The sequence below is a fragment of the Astyanax mexicanus genome, chromosome 10 (genome assembly GCF_023375975.1).
Source record: "Astyanax mexicanus isolate ESR-SI-001 chromosome 10, AstMex3_surface, whole genome shotgun sequence".
Lineage (NCBI taxonomy): Eukaryota > Metazoa > Chordata > Actinopteri > Characiformes > Acestrorhamphidae > Astyanax > Astyanax mexicanus.
In genome coordinates, this window is record NC_064417.1 from 28,771,237 (window position 1) to 28,793,279 (window position 22,043).

A 22,043-nucleotide genomic window follows, 5' to 3' on the forward strand; every position below is an offset into this window, starting at 1 on the left:
ATGTCTCTGATATGGATTTTCCTTCTGTTTTTCCAGATAGTCTGTAAGTGTTTGAATTTCTTACGCTTTATTTTGGTCATTTGTACTTGTTTTATGAGTTTGTGGTTAACTGTGTTTGTTAAAATGTCAGCCACTTTTTTATTCTTATTTGAGATTTAATTTCTTTTATCTTCCAGATTCTGCTGAAGCTGTGGATCCTAATGAGCCGTCGTTTGTCTCAGTTGATTCTGGTAAAACTGTAACTCTTATCTGTAAAGAAGAAAATGCTGGTCAAAGCCCTAAGATTTGGGTTTGGTACAGACAAAGAGCGGGACAGGAACCTCAAGAAGTGGTATTTCAATTAGCTAAGAAAGATCCCACAGTAATATCAGACAGATTCAAAATAAAGGAAACATTTTCTCTGATGATCAAAAACGCTACTAAAGATGATGAAGGAATGTACTTCTGTGGATCTCTGGAAAATAATAATAACAAAATAATACTAAAGTTTTCTAATGGAACATCATTTTTAGCTGTGCAAGGTAAGATTTGTGTGTGTGTGTGTGTGTGTGTGTGTGTAAATTAATTTAAAACATGTACATTAATAAATATATATATATATGTAAACGCTTCCTGTACTGCTGTTATATACATATTGTAAATGATATACATATATTACCCATTTATTTCCAGATTATGCACATTTTCTGAGTACTACATTGTAGGTTTATATCTTATGTTAAGTTCTTTCTATCTACTCTTTATTCTACTATGTATATTTTTGCACTTCTGTTTTATAAGGATGTCATGTGTAAACACCGTTTGGGTTGCTACTTAACCGTATTTTTCAGTAGTACTCTTATGGACATAAATCATAATGAAATCCACAAAGCCATGTCAAGATTTTAATTTCACATTCTATTGTATTTGTAGAATCTCATTGTTTTGTATTTTATCTAACAATCACATTATTTAGGCTAAACTCATGTTTATTTATTTTATTGATCAGGTCATCCCCAATTAAACATCTCAGTGATCCAAACTCCAGTCTCAGCATCAGTTCCTTCAGGACAGCGAGTGAATCTGCAGTGCTCCGTCTACCCTGAGAACCAATCAGCAGAACTGAGAGTCTTCTGGTTCAGATCTGCTGCAGGATCATCCTCTCCTGAAATCATCCACACTCATAACTTCAGCAGGAGCAGCCGTCAGTGTGTGTACAACTTCTCCAAGATCATCACCGATGAGAGCGATACTGGAACTTTCTACTGCGCTGTGGCCACCTGTGGGAGGATCATTGTCGGGAATGGAACACCAGTGAACTTGAGTAACTGAATTATTATTGATTATTTATGTAGTGAAGGTAAAATCATAGACTGGAGAATGAATATTAGGGAGGTTTATTGAGTAAAGTTACGGATAATAGTCAGTTGTTGTTAGTTTGCATTGTTTAGTCACATTTACACTATTTATATTCGCTGTTATTTCTTCCAGAGGGGCCTGCAGATCCCACTGTGATCATTCTGGGAGCTGCTGTGGGAGTGTGTGTGGTTGTGATCATCGCTCAGGCCATTGTGTTTTATAAAAGAAGAAACAGCGAACAAAGCAGTGGTGAGTTTCTGAGTTTAGAAGTTTGAGAGCTCTTTTTTAAATTTATTGAATCATAAAATATTTTTTTCCTTTTTTTACTTTAAAATGTGTTTAAAATGGATAAGAACCTGTTTTATAGTAGAAAAAATCACAAAAATTAATAAATACACTGAACATGTAGATAAGAAGTGGAAAACTGTTAAAAAATGTTACTACATTTCCACAAATGTTTTCTTTTTGTTTCCACTTAAAACAGTTGTTATGTTGAATTTATTACAGTGTACAAATAAATAAAAAAAAAAATGTTACACCCAGTCAACAATATATTTTCATATCTTGCGCCTGCTTCGTCAAAATAGCGAGTTTGGGAATATATCCACACTGATGGGCGTGGAGGTCTGGAAGTGAATTGTGTTTAGGTAAATATCAGGCATGTTTCTATGATGGTGGTGGGAAATACAGGTGCGCCACTAACTGACTATAAGTCTGACAACAGTCAACAGTCACACGTCCATACCTAAAAATAGTTTTATTCATGTTTTTCATGCCTAAAACTCACCCAGGATTAATTAAGATAATTAGTTCATTCCCTTTGTGTGTTTTGAGCTGCGCAAGACATATTTTTGCGTCCTCATGATACCAAAGACACATCGTCATGCACTAAAAATCAAGCTACGCTGTGCGTGCTTGATCTATAGCGCATCAGTAAATTGTGCATCGTGCAACTGGATTTAAATATATATTTCTAAATCTAACGCTGTTTTATAAATGTTGGCACAAAGCGTGAAAATTGAAAATAGACTGTTCACAGGGTGTAAGATAACAATGCGTATCACCTCAGGTTGCACAGTTTCAAATAATAAATCATATAAGTAAACCAATCTTTCAGATTTTCTAGAATTAAATAGCTGAATTTAAGAATAAGTAACCTTTTAATTAGAATAATGTGAGATATCAGGTCTGATAGAGATAACTGTAGATAGAAATACAAAATACACAATATTTCTTGATAGTAAAATTACATTCCACACATTCTGAGTGATGGTACTGTATATTCTTTTCCTCTATAGGAAGATCTACCAACAGTGAGCAGCCGTGGTCTGCAGTACAGAACTCAGCCAATCAGGTACATCATGAGCAGTAAATAATTCACAAATTCTCACTAATCTCACACTGTCTTTTCCTTTTATTTAACTCTGCTCTGTGTCTCTGTGTTCCAGCAGGACGGTGAATCTGCTGGAGTGAATTACGCTTCTGTTCAGTTTAAAGATCGTAAAGCTAAAGCGGGCAGAGTGAAGAGGGAACAGTCTGAGGACGTGGTTTACTCTGATGTGAGGAGACACGCTGCTGCTAATAATCGATCACATCGCTAAATAATAATACTACACTCTTTATACATAATCCCAGCTGATGAGTGTACTGTAATACATGTTATTAAATTCAGTAACACTTTACAATATGGGTACATTCATTAACAGTACTTACAAAAGAATGCATCAACTAATTAATAATTAACACTAGTTAAGGAAATATTAATAATTACAAATGTTTCTAACTAATGTCTTAATTCATTATTATTATCAACATTCTTAAGCAATAAAATTTAGTATTGATTTATAATGTCTAAACTAGTTTTCACTCAATAATTCAATAATTATTTGAAAAATGACTTTGGTGTAAGTGCTGTCATTTGTGACTTATCGTAAAGTGTTACTTTAAATTTTATATTTACTAACATTCTATAATGTTGATAATTGATTTCCATTCATCAAAAAAGTGATTCTATTGTAATTTAATGCAAAAAATGTTTTACATACAATGACACTCATAAAAAAAGAACATTTTTAATTGGTTAACGATTTCTTAAAATCAGTGGAAAACATTGTGTATAGAAATTATTATTATTATTATTATTATTATTATTATTATTATTATTATTATTATTATTATTATTATTATTATTAACAATAACTGTTAATATATAGAGATTAACTATAGTAAAGGATTTTTTTATGTTTTATTCAGAAGTCAGTATTAGTTTTTTGTGTCCACTGATTTATGTTTTCTTTATTTTCTAATGTTTTGTATAAAAAACACATCCAGATTTCCAAAGTGTCATTTTTTATTGTTTTAAATATTCCAATTTTAATGATAATTAATTCTAATTTAAATTGTGGAAATTCTGTAAAATAAGATTAATAGAGATAATCTGCAATGTTTAGTTGCTATTTTTAATTGCTCTTTTTCTTTATTTTTTTCATTTTTACATGTTTTTGTTCAATAAAGATATGTTTAAATACCATATTTCACAATAATAAAATACATATTACAAATGTAACGTATTACAAATGTATTTGTTGCATAATTGTAATAAAGCTTTATTTAAATTGATTGCGGTAAAATTGATTATTTTATCTAACACTGTTACTTAGAGTGTGAATTTGGATTAATTGTTGAATGTCAATGAAATAAGACTTTCAAAGTTTATGAACACACTCTACAGAGGTTCTTTGAATATGCTGTTAAAAGAAATAAGAACGAAAATTGAATGAAAATGCTATAAATTAAAATAGAAATGTATGTTTGGTTGCCCCAATCAATTAACAAATCAATAAATCAATAAACAAAAGAAAATTACAGATATACATTTTAAATCAGTTGTATCTCTTAAACATAAAAATGTTCTATTGGGTAAAATAACATCAGGACTATTTTTTTAGGCATTAATTACATTGTACTAATTATATAAATTGTAGTCTAATTTATGATATAGCCTAACACTTGAATAAAATGTTTTTGTCTATACATAAATGTTTATTTTTCTTTCAGAAAAAAAAAGAATTCATGTGTTCATTTGTCACAGAGAGGGAGGGGGCTTTTATTATATTTCTATCCAGAACAAAAAGCTTCTGATCACCAAATATGGTTCGAAGGAAGCTGAGGAGAAAAAAAAAAACTTTTCCAGCCAATCAGCTTCAACCAAGACAGTTCAGTGGTTAACTCAGTCACTTCTTTACTTAAATGCTCTCCTCCAGGCTGTACTGGCTTCTGTTTTTACACCATGGCTCTACAAAGGACTGGAATTATCATGCTATTTCTTTACAACATCTGTGAGTTTCATTATATCATTATTTTATTATTTTATAATGCTATTTTTATTATGGTTATGGTTTGAGCAACATTATATAATATCCACATTTCTTAAACAATATTCATTAAAAAAAAAAACTTATTTAATTTTATTTTGCATAAAAAAAAAAAAAAAAAAAAAATATATATATATATATATATATATATATATATATATATATATATATATATATATATATATATATATATATATACCAAAAACCAAAAACATGCTAGATTTAAAACTGTTCTGAACATTGACATTTAGACATTGAAAGATAATGTAACGTACTGTTATGGTTCATCAACTGGACTCTGAAGAGTCACTCTTCTTCCTAACCTTCATGTCAGTAGTGCACACTTTACTGACAGACTTTTTTTAAACTTTATTTTACAGGTTCTTCTCAAGCAGCTCTAAATCCACAGCCGCTGGTTCTCTCAGTTGAACTTGGAAAAGCTGCTCATCTCCACTGTTCACTTGGAGACCAGTCCAGTGCAGAGGTTAGGATGTGGTACAAGCAGAGACTGGAGCATTCTCCACTGGAAGTGGTTTTTAAGTTAGGAATCAGGGATGCAGTACTATCATCCCAGTTTAACCAGTCAAGATTTAAAGTGCAGAAAGATACGACAGGCTTTTCTCTCACTATTGAAAATGTTGTTAAAGAAGATGAGGGGATGTACTTCTGTGGAACCGGTGAAGGAAAAACACTGAAATTTTCAAACAGCACATTCTTAACTGTGACAGGTAATTACTCCAATTGTTTATTGTCTTTGGTTCACATTATTTGACAAATCCAAATTATGTGCCAATGTATCTTATTGTTTGATGTGAGACTTGGGTAAACTCTCAGAAAAAAAAAAAAAAATCGTACCAAGCTGTAAATGGGGTGATACCCTCAAGGCTATGCTTTCAGTACCTTTAGTTCCTTCGCAGTTGTTTGTCCCTGTTTTTGATGGACCTGAAGGATCATGATGTATGGTGAATTAACGATGATTGGGACAATCAAAGATCAAATGGGACAGTTTAGCTATACAAACAATATATTTAAAAAAAGTTTGCTTAGGCCTAGCTGTGAAACTACAAAACCAAATTTCTATAACTTAATATCTTCAGTATTTCAGAAATGGAACATTTGTTTTTTGGTTTTTGTCCATCAATGGCAAAAAAACTCAAAAACGATCTAAATCACTCCTAATTCACCCCAGATTTAAGGGTACATTTTACCATGTTGAACAAAAAGAACCTGTATTCTTATGACACTTTGCTTTCAGCACATCAGGCTCATGAAAAATGATCATAATTATAGTAATAATAACAACAACATATTTAAATAAATAAAACATTATTTAAACAGTATTCTGTTCGATTATGCTTCAATCTCACCAGTGCTCCTTCTTTTAGCCATCAGAAGTCATCAGCCAACTATTACACAAGTTTATATAGCGTTTTGTATTTGGTGCTTGCTATGTTCTGTACTAAACAAACTCACGAGTATATAATTATGTAGAGACAAAAGGAATGCTACAGGTGATACTCACTAAAATAATGGTAATGTAAGCTTTTGAAGAAATGCAAATGTGTGCCTCTGAAAGGCCTCTAAAAACTGGTATTTGTAAAAATAACTTACATACTTCTACAGGATAGCATGGTCTCTTCGTAGAGATGGTAAAGTTATTATGTTGATTGAATTTATTTACTCAACAGAATAACTTTATTATTCAAAGGTCACCTAAAGGCCCAGCTCTTTAACAGCACTGGATAAAGCACAAATATTGGTTAAAGCTTTGGTTGCACTTACTATGTCTTGTTCTTGTTCTTCTACATAGAATTGATATGTATATATTAGTAATATCTATGCTATATCTTTGTCAGATCTATGTGAAAAGTGTGTGTGGCAAGCAATATGGTTACTGTGTGGCTAAATTCTGGCACTATCAGAGCTCAAACGTATCTAGAATTTGGGGTCTGTCAGGAGTATCTTTGGATAATCTGAGTAAAGACTTTTGCACTGTTGAAAGTTACTATTTACACTCATAGTTTCTTGCTGATTTAACTAGAACGGTATTCCTGCTCAGACTATTGTTTTTTTAAGGTTCAATCAGTATTAAAAAATAGCCATTTAAAATGTATTAAGTGGACTGTGTAGAGTGTATAATACATTTCCTTATTCTGACACTGATGACACTATATTTACAGATCATTCCAACATCTCAGTTCTCCAGACTCCAGCACTGCAGTCGGTTCCTCCAGGAGAAGCAGTGAATCTTCAGTGTACGGTTCTCTCTGAGATCAGATCAGCAGAACTGAGAGTGTTCTGGATCAGATCTGCTGCAGGATCATCCTTTCCTGAAATCATCTTCACTCATCACAACAGCAGCAGCAGCAGCAGCAGCAGCAGCAGCCGTCAGTGTGAGATCAGCTCTTCTAAACACAGCAGTGTGTACAACTTCTCCCCCAACATCCCCAACAACCACCATGCTGCAACTTACTACTGCGCTGTGGAGACCTGTGGGAGGATCATTATCGGGAACGGGACAACAATATGCTCAAGTAAGATTTTTTTATTTTTTATTTTAAGCATTATATTATAGCTACATTAAATTGGCAAAAAACATGAAAAATTCTGTAATATTTTGTTGCGATATTTTTGGATTTCGTATAAAGACAATAGGCCAATATGTCAAGATCATTTTGAGTGGTGGACGGTAACAAAGCAACAAATTATTAATTTGTTTTAAAACTGCAATTAAGTATATTTATTATTGTATCTTTACTTTTATCTGGTATCTAAAGTATTCCAAATTTCTATTTAAAATTTTACTTTAACTTAAATATCCTGAAATATCTCAACATATCTCAAATATCCTACCTTTTACTCCACAACTTTATACAGAATATGCCATTTACTTTGACTTATGCACATAATTTGAAATTAAAAAAAAAAAAGCTCAAAGCAAGCTCACCATTTAGGGTACACTTAACTAGCATCCAGTTAGTTTTGGACTTGTTTTGACCTGTTAGTTATACTATAACAATCCAGTGCAAATGTGCAGTTCAGTATCAGTGCAACAGTATAACATTTCACCACAATTTTGTTATAGTTAACAGAAATACATACAGGATTGTAGTACTTTTATTTAATTATGACACTTAAGTACATATTAATGTGATCACATTTGTACAAGTCACTATCTACTTTTACTGGAGTAATACTGTATTGTACCTTGGGTATCTCTACTGTTCTGCTCCACCAGTCTTACACTCTGCTTCTGGATAACTTTTTGCCACTACTGGTGCAAAACTTTAAGCAGTTCAGCTTGATTTGGTGGCTTGTGATAACCTATCTTCCTCTTGATTATATTCCAGAGGTTTTCAGTTTGGTAAAATCAAAGAAACTCATAATTTTTAAGTGGTATCTTATTTTTTTAAGAGCTGTATGTAATTTATATCAATTTGTGTGCAAATTACGCTCCTTTTTTCCAGAACCCTCTGATCATTCTGTTCTGGTTGTGATCCTCAGTCTGGCTCTGGGTTTGAGTTTATTCTGGAACATCACTCTGACCTTCTGGAGCTGGAAGAGAGGGATCTGCAGTGGTGAGTTTACTCAGATGCAAAGAAAGGTCTTTAGTTTTCTTGTGTTGCTCAACCTCTAACAGATGTTCTCTCATTGTATTTTTTAAGGTAAAACATATACATCTGTTCTTCTTCCAGAGGTTCTACAAGATCTGGTATGTGCCTGTTCTGCTCAGACTGTGGGCAACAACATACAAAGTATACATAACCAAGTTATGTTTCGTACCAATATATAATCTGCATGGTAGTAATGAGTTTTTATATGCCCATACATATATACCATTAGTCTGCCATGGACTAAGACCACACACAACATTGTAATGATTAAATATTTTAATATTAAATAATTATTATAAACTATAGTTACTGAATATGTTACTGAACTATATTAATTACTGTAGAATATGTATAAGAATTTTCAGGGTTGAGCAGGTAAAGCACTACTACCTTATAAAAGGCCTCATTAAAATAAGAAATCTAAACGTTAGATCTAACAACATTTTCACACCTTTTAGAAGACTGGGGTGTGAAAGTCTCACTCACACTGCACTGCTGCCCTTGTGGGTCTGATGTCAGCTTCCTGGCACAGATGTACACTGAGATACATTCTGAGAAGCATTCTCAAAAATTTGATTAACAGTCTGATACTTTGGTGAGGTCAATTATATTTACACTTAAAACTATACAATTGGTTAAATAAGGGTGATTTTGACAGCTTTTGATTATATATTCCAAACTTACAGCAAAGTAATTCCAAACTCACCCCAAACTCATTCCAAACTTATCCCAAACTCATTCTAAATGTATCCTAAACTTATCCCAAACTCATTCTAAATGTATCCTAAACTTATCCCAAACTTATCCCAAACTCATTCCAAACTTATCCAAAAAAGCCACCCCAAACTTACCGGAAAGTCAACCCCAACTCATCCACAAACTATCCCAAAACTCATTCAACTAACCCAAACTTATTCAAAACTAATCCCAAATTTATTTTAACATGAAGAACAACTCATCCTAAACTCATCCTAAACTCATCCCAAACTTAATAAAAGCTGATACACAACTCACTCCCAAAATCATTGCTCAAATCACAATACATAAATCATTTTTTTTATATATGTTATATATATATACATTTTTTTTCATACTTTTGATCTTTTCAACCCACAGTATAAAAAAAAACATAAAAAGGCTGTTTCAGAAATGTTACCGGTCCTGTTTATCATCTGACTACTGCAGTTACACTGTCCACTACCTTATTTTAGCTTTTTTATCCCAAAGCCACCCCAAAGTCAAAGTCGGAAAGTCAACCCCAACTCATCCACAAACTCATCACACCAAACTATCCAAAAACTCATTCAACTAACCCAAATTTATTGAAGACTAATCCCAAACTTATTCCAAACTCACCCAAAACTCATCCCAAATTTATTTTAAACTGAAGAACAACTCATCCAAAACTCATCCCAAACTTATTCCAAGCTGATACCAAACTCACTCCCAAAATCATTGCTCAAATCACAATATATTGAAATTGAAACCCAACTCATTTGAAACTAGTCCCAAACCCATGCCAACTGTATCCAAGACTAATCCCAAACTTATTCCAAATTCACCCAAAACTCATTCCAAGTTTATTTTAAACTGAAAAACAACTCATCCAAAACTCACACCAAACCTCTCAAAACTCATCCCAAACTCATTCCAAACTTATCAAAACGCATCCCAAATATATATATAAAGGCTGGTTAAGAAGTATTATAGGTCCTGATTATAATTTTATTACTGCAGTTATATGATCCCCTACCTTATTTTACTTTCTTTTTTTCTGCAGGATGATGATGATGATGATGAAGAGTTTGACTTTTCTGCTTTACATTTCTCTGATAAGATGAAGAGAAGAGTGTTGAAGGAGAACATTTTCACCAAAGTCAGATTTACTGGTTTTAATTTCAATAAACTAACACAGTAAAACTGTATCATACAGAGTACAGAGTTGTAGAGTGCCCTTGTTCCTTATGAGATTTCGTTATACATTTTTGTTGTATATTTTCTTGTAATTTCTTTATTTTTTTTTCTGTAATGTTACGATGAACCACTGATTTTAATCAGTTCCATATAAAAAAAAATTGTTAAAATGTCATATTAAACTTTTTTTTGTTATTTTTGCTGTTTTGCTGTTGTTTGTCCTGGTTTAGAGCCCATGTAGCATAAAGGAAGAAGCTCTTCCTCGTCCTCTCTGTGTTGGCCTTCAGGGAGCAAAAAGAGGCACTTCCTTTTTAGTTAAAGGGAAAATTCTTGCATAAAACTTTACAAAACAGTATTTATAACAGATACAATACAGTTAAACGTTAAATGTTGAAGTAATGTTTCATCTAATAATTAGTTCTTACTAATTAAAACATTATGAAACATAACTGAAACTTAATGCTTAAGAACCATTAGTTAGACAACAGTATTGACTGATAATAACTAACTGCTTTTCCCAAGTCAGGCTGTAATGTTTCCTGTGTGTTCTTCTGTGAGTTAAGGTTTGTTTAATGTTATACTAAGTTTTAATGCAAGTAATTAGATATTGTCTTACTTATTTGCTTAAAATATGCTGCTTGTTATGCAAAGGTCAAAAGGTCAATTAATTGAAGTTTGGGAGCTCTCTGTGACTATGACAGTCTACAAAACTCAACATGTTTTACAACAAGAATGAAATTATTACTAAATGTTAAACTGGCAATCCTGGCTCTGACAAATACGCATTGTGTCTAAAAGTATTAACAGGCTAATGCATATTTTTAAATAAAACTTAAAATCTATCCCTATCCAGCAACAGCAATAATACATTAATTTGACAGTTGAAGAGAGAATAGATTTTTTATTTTAGAAACAATTGTATTATGTTGTTTGAAATAGTCTATACATACCAGTAGCAATAAATGAATCAAATTCTCTGATAATAAAACATTAATTATTTTTGGGGATTTTAACAGGCCTGTAAAACACTAGTAAAAACTTAGTCCTATATATTTTTTGGATTGACTGAAGCATTCAGATTAAATTAAATGATCAAATGACGTACTTGTCGTCTACCTACCTCTCTAACTGAGCTGCGCTCTGTAAGTATATCAGAGAAAGATACACAATTATTTAAAGGTTAGATAAAACAAAAGAAAAAACTAAATCCTCACTCCAGCCTAATTTCTCATTTTTAAGTACATTTTAATTCATATTCTTCTGAGTACATATAAATTAGTTATAGATATATTACACTATTAGATATATACTATATTGATTTTTTAAATGTATATAATTTAGTTGTTTTCTGGCTTATCAGAAAATTGATTTATAATGCTAAACCTATTTAAAAGAAGGTCACGTGACTTCTGATTAAAATCTTGTTGCAAGAAAAAAAGCAAAAAACTACTGCATATCCAGCCAATCAGATTCAGCTCCAGTCTCCACCCAACTTATACACTGTGAGTGTTCTCTAAACTGCTTCCTTTCCATCAGTTTACCTCCAACCAGAATGGCTTGTCTTATGAAGACGGCTCCATCCTGTATTCTCATTGTCCTTTTCTACATAATGAGTAAGTGTATACAGCTTTTTTTCTATTTATAGTTTTTTATCAGCTTTAAATGTAGATATTAAATTTAAATAATTTAAAATGAATGGTAAACACTTTATTTAAAGGGTTTTTATAACAAATTAATTTCATATAAGCATTGCATAATGTATTTACAAAGCAATAAAAGTGACACTTAATATTAATCTAACTATTCAATAGCACTCTCAACATAGATTGTGTTGACATAAAATGCTTTGAATGTATTGAGCATCATATTTTAAAATGAATAGATATATCAGCATTTTAAATAAAATAAATGAAGCTTAGTTTTAATTTCTTCAGAAGCTGAAAAACACTTCTGACACTACTGAAAGGACCAGGACTTCATAAAAAATACAAGTAAAGCACTTTAAATATATCTACATACTGTACATCTGAATATAAAAGTCTTATATTTGCATTTATATTATATGTCACTTTGGTACAATGTAAGCACTGTTTGATTTTAAAAAATGCCATATGCCATGTTGAGAGTAGTCTTAAAATCTGAAAAACCTTTCTTTATAAATATGTTATTCAATGATTATGAATGTGTTATAAGGCTCCTATGTAACTATCATTGAGATAAATTGTTACCAATTTAATTGTAGAAATTACCTCCTCCTTTTTCTTATTGGAATTTATATCACCTCTATTTTATTTTATAGGTTCTGCTCAAGCTGTGGAAGATCTAAAAAGAGAGTTTATATCAGCTCAGTCTGATAAACCTGTTACTCTTGACTGTAAACTTGAACATCAGACTGTTAAGGAGAATCAGTTTTGGTACAAACTAATATCGGGACAGGTGCCGCAGGAAGTGGCATCAAAACTGAAAGATAAAGTCATAGGCAATCTTTCACCTGGGTTTGAAAAATTAGGATTCAAATTACACGACAATTTTTCTTTAACTATTGAACAACCTAATAAAGCTCATGAAGGAATGTACTTCTGTGGACAAGATGGAAACACCAATAAGTTTTCTAAAGGAACATTTGTAGCTGTAAAAGGTAATGACATACTATTTTTCTAATATTTTAATTTTCTATCTTCTTTTGCTTCTGTAGGACACATGATTTCTGTTAATACATAAAATTACACAAATTCTCACACTATACAGTTAAAATCAGCTACATTATTTCCTAATTTAATGATTAATTAACTGTACAGCACTGGTAACAGACTGGTACATGATGCTAGTTTAACACACTGAGTTGGCCGTGTCTAAATGTTGTCTTTATTATATTGATCAGATCATTCACAGTCAGAAATCTCAGTGCTGCAGAGTCCAGCGTTCCAGACCCTTTCTCCAGGAGAAGCAGTGAATCTTCAGTGCACGGTCCAGCCTAACAACCAACCAGCAGATCAGCAAGTGTTCTGGTTCAGATCTTCTGCAGGACGATCTTTTCCTGAAATCATCTTCACTCATCACAGCAGCAGCAGCAGCAGCAGCAGCAATCGTCAGTGTGAGATCAGCTCTTCTAAAGACGGCTGTGTGTTCAACTTCACCAAGAACATCTTCAACACTACTGATACTGGAACTTACTACTGCGCTGTGGCGAGCTGTGGGAGGATCATTATTGGAGATGGAACTCCAGTAGACTTCAGTAAGCTCTATTTTTTCATATAAAACCTATTTGGGTTAATAATATATATATATATATATATATATATATATATATATATATATATATATATATATATATATATATATATATATATATATATATATATACATATGTGCACTATTTGTATTATTTATATAGACTGTATTCGAGATTGAAAAGACAATGGTAAAAAAAAAAACACCTCTCACACCTTCTGAAGACATGGGGGTGTGAACCGCACCAGATACACTGCAGCTAGCTTTACTTAGTAACACGTCATCAGTGTATATCTCAATACAGATGTACAAAGAGATAAAATATCAGTCTTATCAGTCTATATTATTGCTGTGTTTTGAAAAGAACTTGTAGATATGTTATATTTCACCATCCAGGGGTTCCGATTTAACATATTGCATTATATTACCATACTTTAAGCAGGACAATACAAATACACAGTATAGCTGTGTGTGTACTATTTGCATTATGTATATTAATGTATTATTTGAGCTGCAATCACATAATAAAAAGTAAGTAATTTGTTATACAGTTACTGCTTATGAATATTAATTTGTAGTATGTTTGATGATTGGTGTTTTGTAGAGAAGCCTGTGGATCCTGTTGTGATCTTTCTGGGAGCAGCGCTGGGACTGTGTGTGGTGGTGATCTCAGCTCTACTCTGTAAAAGAAGAAACTGTGAACACTGCAGATGTAAGTGTTTCTTTTATGCTTAGTATGCGTATAACGTATATGTTCTGTGTTTATCTGTGTGTTCAATTACAGTAATTTAAATCACGTAGTTTGATCGGGGTTTAATCTATTTATTTGAGGTAAACAATTGCAGTTTAATTGACGAGTCATACTTTAGGTTCACTGGATGAAGCATTTTGTTTTACAGAAATTTGGTTTACAGTAATAAACTTGATAAGCATGAGGAACAATTTTATGGTTATTTCTAATGCACTATGTTGTGTAACAGGCTTTAGCTATAAAGCTTATAGCACACATTTAAATATTATAATTAATAAAATTATATAATAAAACATATTCATATATTATTCATATATAAATCAGAAATTAATCTAATCACATAGTGAGGTTTATTTATTAATTAATTAATTAATTTGTTTAATGAGTAGTTTGATCATTTATTCAGTACACATTATTGTGTATTATACCAAAGTTAGTTCTGACCCTGCAATGTGATTACCTGAGAGGCTCTGTAACCGAAGCTCTCCATGTATTACTCCACATACAGGTAACCTAGCAACGATGCAGCGCTTACAAACCAAACAGCACTGCTACAAAACGAGTAGCAATGGAACTATTTTAACTCGCGGAGTGTTTATAACCAAACAGATCGTATTTTCTTGCCCTCTCTAACTCAAAACCTTTTAATAAACAGCCATCATGGAACTTGGTATAATTGCAATAATACACTCAAGGTTCATGCTATAATGTGTAATACTGGCACCGCTGTGCTGATCTATGGCCTACATTGTAACATGTGATATTGGCAGTGCCTCTTATGTATTATTGCTTAAGTAAAATGGTATGACAAACTAAAAAATAAAATGACTTTTCTTCAAATTTAAAAAGGTTGTATTGACCAGCTTAAAATTTCCAGTTCATCCAATTTTGAGATAATTCACTCTTTCAGCTGGATTTGTCAGTGTACCTTGTAGCTTGTCTAAACACCTTAAAAAGGTCATATTGATGTGACATAACGTGATTTTACAAGTACTTGTTAAAAAAAAAGACATATTTGTCCATTTTGCATCTAGAGCTTATAGGGACATAACTGTAAACATTTTCTTTATTTAATAACAAAATACAAGCACATGTGTAACATTATGTAAAAATGAAAATATAAAAATGATAACAATATGTGCATGAATTTAATATAATGTGGTAAAATGAAACTTCGTGTACAAAGAAAATTAGTAAAAGCTAACAACAGACTGTGTCTGAAATGCACTGAAAGACAAATGTTTATATTTCTTTTTCCTCTTATTATTCTGTTTACAGTACGACATCAGCTTGATTTACTGGTGGAAAACTCAGCCAATCAGGTAATAGTCCTGTCTTCTTAAATATTCATTAGATTTAACTTGTTTAACACTGTATCTATTTTCCTAAATAAAAAGTTAATGTTATTGGGCTGAATTATTACTAGTTGTAGTAGTACTGCTTATAGAACAGCACCAGACACACTGCAGCTATCTTCACTTTGCATATCCATCATCAGAGTTCAGTACTGTGCAAACGTTTTAGGCACCAAAGAAAATTAGACTAATCCATTTATCTCAGCAATAGGAGTGTTTTACCTGAAAAGACATATGATCATATGATTTGAACAGATGGAAATAAACATTCAACGATTTCTCATTTTTAACTAAGTATGTTTTATCCTGAGAGTCAAGCTGAAGAACAAAGTGTAGTTCCACATATCTCCTGGATGCTCCACAGCCAGCATGTGTACATGTTCAGTTCCATCAGCAGCTCACCTGATTTACCAAATTTACCAATTTACCAAACCAGGTGTTGATATGATGAGAACTAGAAATAACTCATTTAAACTCAGATGTTTTAAGGACAACAGTGATGTTAAAGCACTGCTTTTGTAAAATTGCTGTTTGTATTTATTGTAATGCTGGTGTTTTACTGAGCTAATAAACACTTACTTCACAGATTATTAATAGATAATTAACTTCTCACAGGTGGCTAAAACATTTGCACAATACTGTATATCTAAATACAGATGTACACAGAGATAAAATATCAGTCTTATCAATCTATATTTGGGCTGTGTATTGATTAGAAGTTGGAGATATAATATGTATCACCACCCACTGGTTCGGATTCAGTATATTGCATTATATTAGTCTTTTTATCTAAGCACAACAAAATGTAAAAGGGTTGAATACTTATATTAATGCAATAGACTTTATAAATGCATTGGGTGTACAGTTCACCCATGTTAGAATCTGATTACTGAAGTTATACTGCCACCTACTGGATTTTCACATTTCAGCTCTGTTCTTTATTTCTGTTAAAGGAACCTGATGATAAAGACGAGGAATTCTTCTTCACTGCCTTCAGTCCAAATACTCTTTTCACCAGAGTCAGATTCAACCCCTTTTCTCCCCACAAACCAACTCAGTAAAAGTTACTTTATGTAAATAATAATTTGTGATTTTCATAAACCCATTTCTATATAGTTACTTTATTGTTTTGTAGCTTTAATTTAAAGTGCTCTGTATGAATGTGTGTGGTTCTGTGTTCATTTTGATGTGATGGGTGAAATATTTGTATTTTGTGAAATTAAGTTTAAAATAATGTGTGTATTTTTTATTTTAGTTTTTGCATGGTAAAGACAGCAGCGTTCTCTTTTTTTCAATTTTTTTTTAAAATAAGTTTTAGACAACAAAATATATCTTATTTAGTACATGTAATTAAAAAATGCTTTAAAATATTGAAAACTATACAATAAAAAATAAAACTTGGAAAAACAATGTCTTTATTTTACATTTTAAATTATGTTATTATGAACATATTATGAATATATATATATATATATATATATATATATATATATATATATATATATATATTGAGAATTTGATTGTGTTGAGCAATAAGCACATTAGTGATGTCAGCATGTTGCATGATCGCCAACCCGACTTATGCCTAATTCCCCATTTAACTCATCACCAACTCTCCAATCATCTTATCCCTAGCTACCTGCCCAACTCCCCACTCAACTCATCACCAATTACCTCCCTAACTTATCCATAATTATCCACTCAACTCATCCTATCCCCAACTACCTCCCCAACTCATCCCCAACTCCCCACTTACTCATCTCCAAATACTTCCCCAATGTATCCTTAACTTCCTCCCACACTCTACAACTACCTCCCTAACTCATCCGATTAACCTCCCCAACTTAACCCCAACCACCTCAACTACTTTCCCATTTCATCCCCAACTCACCCCAGCCACCTCCCGAACTCATCCGCAACTACCTTCCAAACTCGTCCCAAACTAACTCCACAACTAATTTCCAAATCCCTAACCCACCCCCAACTGCCTCCCCAACTCATCCCAGACTACCTCCACAACTCATTTCCAAATCCCTAACCCACCCCAAACTACCTCCCTAACTCGTCCCAAACTACCTCCACAACTCATTTCCAAACCACTAACTCACCCCAGCCACCTCCCGAACTCATCCTCAACTACCTCCTAAACTCATCCGCAACTACCTTCCTAACTCGTCCCAAACTACCTCCACAACTCATTTCCAAATCCCTAACCCACCCCCAACTACCTCCCCAACTCATCCCCAACTCCACAATTCATCCCCAAATTATTGGATGGAGTGCCATAATTCCAGAGAACACAGTTCCACTGCTCCACAGCTCAATACTGGAGGATTTTACACATATTTCCCATGCTTAGCATTAGGCTTCTTAGCCAATATTTATTCATCATACAAAATAGCATAATTTTATTGTATTCATATCCACTGGCAGCAATAATGCATTAATTTGACTATTAAAGAGATAATAGATTATCAATTTTAGAAACAACTGTATTATGCTGCTTAAAATAGTCTATACATACCAGTAGCAATAAATTAATAAAATTATCTAACAATAAAAATATGTATTATTATTTGATGACTGTAACATGACTGTAAAACATTATTAAAACTTGGAACGACTGAAGCATTCAGACCAAATTAAATGATTAAATAATGTACTTGCTGTCAAACTGCCTCTCAGTTAAATAAAGAGTGGATAAAGCAAAAGGAAACACTTTTTTCTTCCTCTACTCGTAGCTCAGACTGGTGTATTTCACTCTCCATTATAAACTTTTTAATATTTATGTGTTGAGTTGTTATTCTTTTGCAAATAAAATTAATAAATAATGCTAAACCTATTTAAAGGGAGGTCACATGACTTCTGGAAAAAAACACTGGTTGCAAGCAAAAAAGCAAAAGATGACTGTTTATTCAGCCAATCAGATTCAGCTCAAGTCCCCACCCAACGTATACACTATGAGTGTTCTCTAAACTGCTTTCTTTCCAGCAGTTTACCTTAAACCAGAATGGCTTGTTTAATGAAGACGGCTCCATCAAGTATTCTCATTTTCCTTTTCTACATAATAAGTAAGTTAATAAAGTTTTTTTTTAATACAGATACTAACCTGCTATTAATTTGGAGATTAAATTTGAATTAATTAAAACAAGTGAAAACACTTTTTTTAAACTGTAACTACATAGTAGTCTTAAAGTGGTCTTAAAATCTAAAAAAGTGTGTTTTTTATAAATATGTTATTCATTATGAATGTTTTATAAAACCCCTATATAGCTATGCTTCAGATAAATTGTTACCAATTTAATTGTAGAAATGCCCTCCTCCTTTTTCTTATTGGAATTTATATCAGCTCTAATTTTATTTTATAGGTTCTGCTCAAGCTGTGGAAGATCTAAAAAGAGAGTTTATATCAGCTCAGTCTGATAAACCTGTTACTCTTGACTGTAAACTTGAACATCAGACTGTTAAGGAGAATCAGTTTTGGTACAAACAAATATCGGGACAGGAACCGCAGGAAGTGGCATTAAAACTGAAAGATAAAGACAAAGGCAGTCTTTCACCTGGGTTTGATAAATTAGGATTCAAATTACACTACAATTTTTCTTTAACTATTGAACAACCTAATAAAGCTCATGAAGGAATGTACTTCTGTGGAAAAGATGGAAACACCATTAAGTTTTCTAAAGGAACATTTGTAGCTGTAAAAGGTAATGACATACTATTTTTCTAATATTTTAATTTTCTATCTTCTATTGCTTCTGTAGGACACATCATTTCTGTTAATACATAAAATTACACAATTTCTCACACTATACAGTTAAAATCAGCTACATTATTTCCTAATTTAATGATTAATTAACTGTACAGCACTGGTAACAGACTGGTACATGATGCTAGTTTAACACACTGAGTTGGCCGTGTCTAAATGTTGTCTTTATTATATTGATCAGATCATTCACAGTCAGAAATCTCAGTGCTGCAGAGTCCAGCGTTCCAGACCCTTTCTCCAGGAGAAGCAGTGAATCTTCAGTGCACGGTCCAGCCTGACAACCAACCAGCAGATCAGCAAGTGTTCTGGTTCAGATCTTCTGCAGGACGATCTTTTCCTGAAATCATCTTCACTCATCACAGCAGCAGCAGCAGCAGCAGCAGCAATCGTCAGTGTGAGATCAGCTCTTCTAAAGACGGCTGTGTGTTCAACTTCACCAAGAACATCTTCAACACCACTGATACTGGAACTTACTACTGCGCTGTGGCGAGCTGTGGGAAGATCATTATTGGAGATGGAACTCCAGTAGACTTCAGTAAGCTCTATTTGTTTTCTTGTTGTATCTTTCCTATTTGTATATTTGTATACTTCCATATTAAATTTATAATGGCAAATACCCGTATACAGTTCATATAAAAGGAAACAAAATGGTTACAATGGATATATGGAGAACCTTAAGAATGCATTTGAATAGTTATGTGTTTTTTGAAAAAGTAGAGTGGTGCTTGGATAGCCTGCTGAATTCAATTACTCTCCAAAGATTAATCCGTGACCAGTATAATGCGAATATATACTAAAAATAAACTGAAAAAAAAAAAAAACGTTAATTCTGATGAAAATCTTGATCTATTTCACATTTGTAGATCATTAAAAAATATTTGTAGGTCCAAAAATGAACTAATTTATGTTTTAGATTGATTTTTTTTTATCTTTAAGCTTTCTTTTTACTAAAGCAATATACTGTATCTATGATTTTCAGACAATCTGCAAAAATTCACAAAAAAAAAAAAAATCAGACTTCAGATGTTTCTACTGCAAGCACCAGCTTATATGTGTTAATAGAGGCAACCTGAAGCATGGAATTAAAAAATAGTGTGATTCACTTCTGTGTAAATGAGGGCCACCCGATATTATGTTTTATTTGTTTCTTATTTTTTTGTTCAGTGAACTCCATTCGCTGATCAGAATTCATGCAAACACCAACAGTAACAATGTACAAAGCAAAGCAGTGGAGAGAGTTGTTTATAAGTTTAAAAAAGCCACAAAGCTTCAGTGATATTTCAGGTTTTAAAAGGTTAAAAGAGCATTTAAAAAATTGATCCATATAGGAATTATTCCAGTTTTAATCTTAATAAGTTACATAACTTTCTTTAGTACATGCAAGATAGTTCTACTGATTATATTTGGGATTTAACGATTCTATCTTCTAAAAACTTGAATCACCAAGTAGCTCATTGGAACTTTATATCTTCCAGAGAAGCCTGTGGATCCTGGTATGATGTGTTTGGGAGCAGCGTTGGGATTGTGTGTGGTTGTGATCTTCGCTCAAGCCATTTTCATCTGTAAATTAAGAAACGGTGTACACTGCGGTGGTGAGTGTCGTCTGTTCAATACATGAGTTTAACTGTGTGCTTAAATAATGGTTAGTTCTGTTTGAAATGTAGATTAGGAATTGAAATTATTGTTTATTTAATTCAAATTTATTTTTTATGTAAAATAATATTAATTATTCTAAGTATTGACAGTGTCAGTACATATTTTATTTGTTACAAACTAAAATACAAAGTTCAATATCATTTTAGAGTCTAACTATATTATTCTGAAATATTTTACAGGCTTTAGCTATTAAGCTTATTTTAGTACAAATTGTATTATTGGTTACTTACTTATTATTAATAACAGGGCTTTATTTTAGCTTTCTTTGTATGTTATCTGTACTTTGTATCACTGTTTGTGTGACAAATAATAATAATTCGATAAGCTTATTATTGTTACTGTTTTGTTTTTTTTCAGGTAAAAATCAGCAAAGTACAGTGGAAGAGAAACCAGCCAATCAGGTACTACTATTAAGAAAAAAAGAAAAAAAGTTCTAAAGTAGAATTCTCTAAACCCATTAACTCTGTATCTCCATTCCACCAGACCCATGATGCCGCTGGGATGAATTACGCTTCAGTTCAGTTCAAAGAGAAGAAGCCCAGAAACAGCAGAGAGAAGAAAGAACATCCTGAGGACATCATCTACTCTCAAGTGAGAAGCTCCACCGCTGCTCAGCGATCACATCGGTAGCTCGCTTACCTTCACATAAACGTGTGCTGAGCACTTTTACAGAGTTCTTCAGAAAATACACCCCAAACAATTAGAGTAAAAAGTAGTTTTTGATTCTTGTTTTATTTTTAGAAGTTGATCTCTGACAACCTGAGAAGCCAGACGGATAAACAAAATATTTTAGTAATAGAAATACAGCAACATGTGTTCGTGTCCCGACTAGCACTATTATTTTTTATAAAAATTAATTAAGAAAGGGTACATTAATTAATAATTCATTAATGACTTTGATCAGAATGTCTCAGCTAATTATTAATTAACACATAATAAGACATAAAAACAATTACTACATGTGTTAACTAATGTCTCACTTAATTATTATTTTTACAAACATTTAGTAATGATTAATTGTGTATTTATTAGTGTTAATTA

General features: G+C 32.3%; 2 protein-coding genes across 2 annotated transcripts; both read left to right on the forward strand.

The window, feature by feature from the left end:
- On the forward strand, positions 1–3,041 carry LOC125804814 (uncharacterized). The gene is made up of 6 exons (XM_049484401.1): positions 1–43; positions 177–230; positions 989–1,303; positions 1,471–1,587; positions 2,637–2,692; positions 2,790–3,041. Exons 1-6 carry the CDS (start codon positions 1–3, stop codon positions 2,937–2,939), a joined length of 735 nt encoding a protein of 244 aa, XP_049340358.1. The 3' UTR covers positions 2,940–3,041.
- Positions 3,042–5,202: 2,161 nt separating this feature from the next.
- LOC111196460 (uncharacterized) lies at positions 5,203–21,632 on the forward strand. Its single transcript, XM_049484402.1, has 11 exons — positions 5,203–5,389; positions 6,893–7,246; positions 8,180–8,290; positions 12,540–12,878; positions 13,122–13,475; positions 14,076–14,183; positions 15,501–15,544; positions 16,531–16,634; positions 19,712–19,881; positions 21,360–21,403; positions 21,486–21,632. The coding sequence occupies exons 1-11, from the start codon at positions 5,203–5,205 to the stop codon at positions 21,630–21,632; spliced, it is 1,962 nt and encodes a 653-aa protein (XP_049340359.1).
- The last annotated feature ends 411 nt before the right edge of the window (positions 21,633–22,043 follow it).